Genomic DNA, 7,169 nt, shown 5'->3' on the forward strand with positions numbered 1-7,169 from the left:
CCCCCGCCCGCCCCCGCCCACCCCGGCCCTCCCCGGCTGCTGCTCCCCGGCGGAGGCAAGAGGTGGTTGGGGGGACCATGGCTGACGTTTTCCCGGCCAACGACTCCACGACGTCTCAGGACGTGGCCAACCGCTTCGCCCGCAAAGGGGCGCTGAGGCAGAAGAACGTGCACGAGGTGAAGGACCACAAATTCATCGCCCGCTTCTTCAAGCAGCCCACCTTCTGCAGCCACTGCACCGACTTCATCTGGTAGGTGCGCGCGGGGCCGGGCGCTCGGACGGCACTCCCGGGCTCCTCTCCCGGCGTCTGGGGCTGGGCACCAGCTTTTCCCTAGTCCCGAGTCCAGTCTCGCTGCTGACCCGCGTTCGGGGGCCCCAAGTCCAGGCGTGTCCACTCCGGGGCTGACTTGCTAGGAGAACTTGGAGCCGGAGGGAGTCCGAACTCTCGCCCGCATGACACGCGCGCGCTCGGCCGCCTGGGCCACTGACACACACGCGGGCAGGACTCCCAGGGAAGTCGCCGCCCCGCCACACACCCCCGGCCGCGGGAGGGAGGTCGGCTCAGCGCCGTGGTGACCTGGATCCCCTCCACCGGCCCGGGGCCCTCGCCTCCCGGGCGCACACGCCCTCTTGTAGACAGCGGAGCAGTAGATTGCTGGGGTTTCGGCAAAGAGGAAAGGAAAAGAGAATCCAGAAGGGCAGAGTTTCCCGGAGAAACACGCCCAGGACTAATAGGGGAGCGGTGGTGGCTGCGCGGCGCGCGGTCCAAGTTGTTGGCGAGCCAGGCTGGGCGCGTGTAAGGTGTGTGTGTTTGAGCTTCCATCGGGCTGGGGCTCCCCTGGAACCTTGGCTCCCCGCCTACTGTAGGCTGTATCTACTGGGCACCGAGAGACTTTGACTTTCCTGGGTGAGAGGAGAGAGAGAGGGAGAGACAGAGAGAGAAGGCTACAAACTGTTGAAAGCTCGCGGTGGGGGAGGAGGGATTAAGACTGGGCAGGCAAATGGCAGAAGGACAGGAGGGAGTCATTTAAAATAGTCCCTGTCAACACGAGCCTAGACCCGTAACCCTGTTGATGAGGACAGCGGCCTTATTTAAGAAAAATACTGTACTGGCTAGAGGTGTCCAATGTCAGGTAATTTTCAATGAACGCAGGCATTCTTCATGGGGGGGGTCTAGGGTTTGTGACGAATTGATAAATTGGAGGGGCTTTGGGGGTCTCTGAGCTCTACTAGGTAGGAGTTTTTTTTTGTTTGTTTTCCTGGTGAGAGAATTCTAGTTTTCATCTGATTTTTGGCGGGATCAGAGACCCTATCCCTCCGACTGTCCTCCTCCCCCCCCCCCAAAAAAAAGTTTAGAAAGCTGGAACTCCACGTCCTCCAGTTTGAGTAGCAGGAGTTTTGTTTTTCTCCCACCTCTTGTTTGTGGGTGTGAGAAAGTCCTTATAAGCCAGAGCTGTGGCCAGGGTTCCTCAGCTCCCTGGTTTCTTTGGCTGGGATGGTGAGCAGGATGGCAGTGCCCAAGAGTGCATCCTGCCTCCTCCAGCCAGATATGGGGCACCTATTTCTGGGCACACTAGGGTAATCATCGTATGGATGGCTCTGTCTGAATCCACATCTGGGGAAAAACATCTCAAAGGGCAAGTCCCACAGAGGTGGTGCTAATCCAGTGTTTAATTTTTCCTTCCCTTTTCACACATCCTTCCCCACATACTCCTAATAGCACAGCCACCTCTGAATAATATCCCCCGTGTAGTCAGCATACGAAGCAATTGTGCCCAAAGGACTAGGTACTCTTAGATAAGGCGGCTATTTGAAATAAGTTTTTGGAGCATCAGGGCAAAGAGAGGATATTGCATTTGGTTAATAGAGGAGGTCTGAAACATCCATTATCAGCTATAAGATTCCATTAAAAGGGAACAGACTGCTGATTACTTTTGCAGGAAGTAGGTGAGTTTGGAAAGGCCTTTGCAGCATGTCCAGGCTAACTAATGTCTTTCCACTATCAGTTGCTCTGCAGCGTCAGGCCATGGTGAGCCGATGAGGCACTCAGGTCACCAGGGGTATTGTGAAGTGGAAAATAAAGGTCTCCCTCTCCCTGCTCCCTGAGTATCCCTGCAGCCTTTCCCCCACTTAATTGTAAAGCAACCACTTGGAAGTCCCAGGAAACATCCATCAGGGTTGTCTTGCAGTAGCTTTAATTTTCCACTCTTTTATTATTGCTTCTCTGGGATCTCTGTGTACAAACGTATTTTAGTATTAAAGCAGTGACATTTTAAAGCTAATGTCTGGATTTAAGTATGGTTATTTTGGGGGGATAACTAAGTTAATTATAAAGATATGTAAAATACTTTGTAAATTTAAAGTGCTATGTAAAGTGAGAGATTATGACTCTCAACCTTCTGAGAAAATTTTAATGCAGTTCATTCTAGTGGAATAATATTTGCACTTGAATGTCCACGTCAGGGTTCTCTGATTACAGAGTAAATTCTCTAAAGTCAGTTACAAGAACAAAATAGCCTCTGTATGTGCTTTGAACTCTATTGGTTCTCAATAAAAGTTAGATCATCATAATCTCAAATGCAAACAGTTGGAATGATATTTTGTAAAATCTAGTTCCTTCCTTAAGCCAAGATTAAATGTTAAGAGTGGTGCTGTTTGGCAATTTCTAGATACATAGTATGTATTTTAAACAAACTCATACAAATAAGCCACGTTTCTGTAGGCTTCAGGTGGTCTTTAGGAACAAAATAAGCCACTTCCTTTTTTATTTTTAAACAGAAATTCTTTTTTGTTACTTGAATATCATAGCTAACAGCTTTGATTATAAAATCAAATCCATAACATCGTGAGGAAAAAAATTAAAGAGGCTTGATATATTGAAATATTTCAGTGATTTTTTTTCAATAGGCAAAATACATTTTTCCCAAGTTGAATTTACACTGTAATCTGACTATATAGGTATGCTTTTCCAATTAAATCATTGGATTTTATGTATAAAACTTTAACTCTGTACTTTGTCACATAACTTGCTTGAAACATGATGTCCAAAACAAGATATGTTAAGATATTTGTTCTTGTTTCTGTTTTTCAGGGGGTTTGGGAAACAAGGCTTCCAGTGCCAAGGTAAGCTGCCACATTGGATTTTATTTTTAAGTACAGTATGAACTGAGCATTCCAGACAGGAAGAGCATTGCTAGTCATCTTTTCTTTGTGGTCCAAAAAATATTTAGATCATCTTTTCAAAATATGAGGGCTATAAAATTGGGCCTTAAAAAAAAAAAAATCATATGGTGGTGCTTACTCATTTGCATATAGAGCTGCCTTTCTCTCATTGGAAAAAAAAGAAAAAGAAAAAAACAACTTTCCTGTAATTTTATTTTTTGCCGAGAACGTTCTTGTCAGAGACTGCTATCTTCGTGTGGGTGTTGAGAAAAAAGTGGAATCACTTCGTATTCGTGTGGCTTTTCTTTCTCCTTCCTTTGTTTTTGTTAATCTCTCTTACCTACGTATTGGGCTGGACTCATTGCATCTGATTTTAGGCCACACTTCACTCTAGTAAATTGTTTTTGTCTTGTGTAGATTACCGATAGCCATCTGTAACAAAGTTTGTTTTTGAAGTTACGTTGATTCGATAAGTGCTGATGGTTACAGTATGACAAGTGGCACACTTTCCCTTTAGCCTTGATATCTGACAACACTTGGGCCACGAGGTATTGCTTCTGGAAAGTTCCAGAATTCCATTTGTTTCCTTCTCTGTCTGTAGTTGCATTTCATACCATTACATATCTAACTTTTCATACTCTCTGTTCTATTCCTTAAAGGTTTTTGGTTAACATTTTTAGCTTGTGAAGGCATTACAGGTTCATTAGCTCACTTTTCATGCTCTCCCACTCATCATCTATATCGTGTTTATTTAGTTCTGGTTACATTTCCCATCTGGGCATAGGTTTATTATTAGGGTAAGTGGAAAGTACATTCTAGCCTGGAAAATATTATCCTTACACTGTTTAATATTATTTGCATTAGAGAGAAAGACACTGTGTGTAGTTTTTTATGCCTTTGAAATTGTGCTAGTAAGTTGGGCATCTTTAAACAACTACTTTAAATTTGTGAACACGTTTCTTATCTACATTTTTAAAATATATTTCAGATGGGGGTATTTTATGATAAGATTGTTCATTAATATTCTACCATTTTTACCTTAAGCTGTGCTTAAAACCCTTATTGAATAAATTACTTTGATATTTATGTTTGGAAATCAAGGGCTATTCCTTTTAAAAAGAGAATAAAGAGAAAGGCCAGTTGCACCAAAAGAAGAAAGATGTAGCTCTGTGCAGTTCTTGAGGTTGTGGGCCTGAACTTTATAGGTGAGATTTGGGTCTAAGCTTAAACACAGTGTAAGGGAATTTAACAATGTAAGATTCTGGGCCAGTGTGATTGACATCTACTCTTAATTTTGTTATTGTTTTTGATTTGAATGGGAACCTGTGAAAGCTTACAAGAAAAATTATTTACTGTATTGTCTCTGTAACTTGTGTCCAGGAGAAAGTGAGTATATTATTTTAAAACTATCATTTCCTGCACAGAAATATTTCAGAATAGGACCAATCCCTCATCTCAGCAGGCTTTGTTGGAGTAATCATAGAGTGGCCATATTACTAAGCGACAAGGGAATTCTAGCTGGTTTTTCCCAAAGAGCATCTCTTGAATTTTTAGTGGATTAGCAGATGAAGAGTCTGAAATCAGCAAAACTCGCTTTTACCTAATCTATAAAAGTGAAACTCATAACAAAATTTAAATTATATAAAATAAAAAGTGTAATTGTATACCCTCAGATCTTTTAAGTAATGAATTACACTAGTACATTTGCAAATTTTAGTTTGCAGAAACCTTTTCAAGTAGCATACATTTTTTTATAACATGCGTCTGCTTGTTACATTTTGTTTCATACCTATCATCTGTGTTTGACTTCTGGTAGGCAAATGCTAATCCCTTATATCTTACTGTTTGTTGTAACTTAATCAAGAAGGATATATTAGCTCAGGACAATGCTTTTTTTTTTTTTTTTTTTTTTTTTGAGACAGAGCCTCAAGCTTTCCCCCTGGGTAGAGTGCCGTGGCATCACAGCTAACAGCAACCTCCAACTCCTGGGCTCAAGCGAGTCTCCTGCCTCCGCCTCCCAAGCAGCTGGGACCACAGGCGCCCGCCACAACGCCCGGCCATCTTTTGGTTGCAGCCGTCACTGTTGTTTGGCGGGTCCGGGCTGGGGATCCGAACCCGCCACCCTAGGCGCACGTGGCTGGCGCCCTAGCCGGTTGAGCCACAGGCGCCGAGCCAGGACAATGCTTTTAATCCCACAAAGAGTTACCCAGTGTTTCTGATTTTGGTTCTTTCCTTAAAACTTACCTTTCTCTTAACATCTGACTATTTTAGAATATTTTCGTTTTGTCTTCTCTAACTTTGTTTTTTGTCTTGGTTCTGTTCGATAGTGTCATTCAGGAGAATAACTCATTCTCATCTGTGCCTTTGGCAGCGTCTCTGGAAATGACGGCTGGAATTTGAAACTGTTTTTTGTATTCTTCATACATCAGAGTTTTCTCCACTGATGGAGCAGTGTTTTCTAGCTCCTAGTGTCTCATGTATTGCTTTGGTCAGTAGATAAAGAAAAATGTGCTTGCTGTCGATTTTATTTCTTTTCTCAAACTACAGGTGCGTATGCTCCAAATGAGAGTCCCTTATTTATGCAGTTGGTAACATAGCTTTAGATCAAAAATGTTATCATTTTAGAAGTGTTAAGTAGGTATTAGAAGACTAAGGAAATAAGTGAGTTTTAATCCTTAAGACTGGGTTTGAAATCTGTATATTTTACAGATGTGTGAGATGCTAAGATTATTTCTCTCTTCCCTCTTTCCCCAAGATACAACATGAAAGCAGGAAACATTTCTTTGTTTGTAGAGCTATTTATTGGGTTATTCCCACTTCCTCTTCGCACACCTTATGCCTTTCTTATTTATATTGCAGTATAGGTGTACAGCCCTGAAAACTGGTATCACCAGTTCAAGGAAGGCAGGGGGATCCTGCGTTAAGAATTTGCTGTCTATGGCCCGTAGCACAGTGGTTATGGTGCCAGCCACATACACCGAGGGTGGGGGTTCAAACCCAGCCTGGGCCAGCTAAACAACAATGACAACCGCAACAAAAAATAGCCAGGCATTGTGGCAGGCGCCTGTAGTCCTAGCTACTTGGGAGGCTGAGGCAAGAGAGTCGCTTAAACTCAAGAGTTTGAGGTTGCTGTGAGCTGTGACACCACAGCACTCTACTGAGGGCAACAAAGTGAGACTCTGTCTCAAAAAAGAAAAAAAAAAGAATTTGCTGTCTGAATTGATGAAACCAAGGGTCTTAATTGCTGAGGAGAAGGATAGACAAGCTTGGGCCCTCGCAGCTCTGGAGTGACTCCTGAGATGTGACTTGGGTTTACCATCTGGTTTTCTGCTTCATGTTCTTTCTCGCTCGGGTACTCAGTATTCGTTTCATCTCTGTGAGATGAAGTCCTTGCCCACGTTTGTCTGTTGGTTTTGTTTTCGGAGAAAGAAGAAAGGGGAGTAGATTTGTGTGGCTCAGACGCCGCCGAGGGAATGGTTTCCGATCTGGAAGGCCTCCTTCCATGTGCTCCTTTCTGTCTTGCGCTGGCTGCTTCCAAAAGCATCGCAGCACAGCGAGATGCACTGTGCTTCTCATGAGCTCCCCTCTCTGGGCCAAGGGAGCTGAAACAGTGTTATCTGCTGCTGTCACTGCTGGAAAAGGGAATGAGCCAACTCGATTTTTTTTTCCCCGCCTTAGACTGAGCAACACCCGGCTCGTCTCTAGTTACAGGGGTAGAAACAGCCTCTCAAAATGCGACCTGCTTATCTCAAGTGCCTAACAGTATGTTACCTATGGCCATCCTCCACTTGTTTTTCCTGGTTTTTCTTCTTTCTCTTTTGTTTAACATTGCAAAATAAAATGTACTACTAATCCAGGCTCTTTTTGTAAGATACCCCTAAAGAGACAGCATGAAAGTTAAGCCCTGACCATCCCCATCATCAGTAGGAGCCTGTTGGCTTTGAATGAACATCAGTGGATTTGGAGGCATCTGCAGGGAGTGAATTTTTTTTTTTTTTTTTTTTTTT

At 43.6% G+C, this 7,169-nt stretch overlaps 1 protein-coding gene across 1 annotated transcript in view; it reads left to right on the forward strand.

Annotated features, from left to right (window-relative positions):
• The first annotated feature begins 6 nt into the window (after positions 1–6).
• Positions 7–7,169, forward strand: part of PRKCA (protein kinase C alpha) — a 414,246-nt gene continuing 407,083 nt past the window's right edge. Inside the window, exons 1-2 of the mRNA XM_003786187.3 lie at positions 7–250; positions 3,092–3,123. Of these exons, the coding sequence (XP_003786235.1) occupies positions 78–250; positions 3,092–3,123 (205 nt within the window). The 5' untranslated portion in view covers positions 7–77. The remainder of the gene's footprint in view (positions 251–3,091; positions 3,124–7,169) is intronic.

This window comes from Otolemur garnettii, unplaced genomic scaffold (genome assembly GCF_000181295.1).
Source record: "Otolemur garnettii isolate 467f Iridium unplaced genomic scaffold, OtoGar3 scaffold00018, whole genome shotgun sequence".
Classification (NCBI taxonomy): domain Eukaryota; kingdom Metazoa; phylum Chordata; class Mammalia; order Primates; family Galagidae; genus Otolemur; species Otolemur garnettii.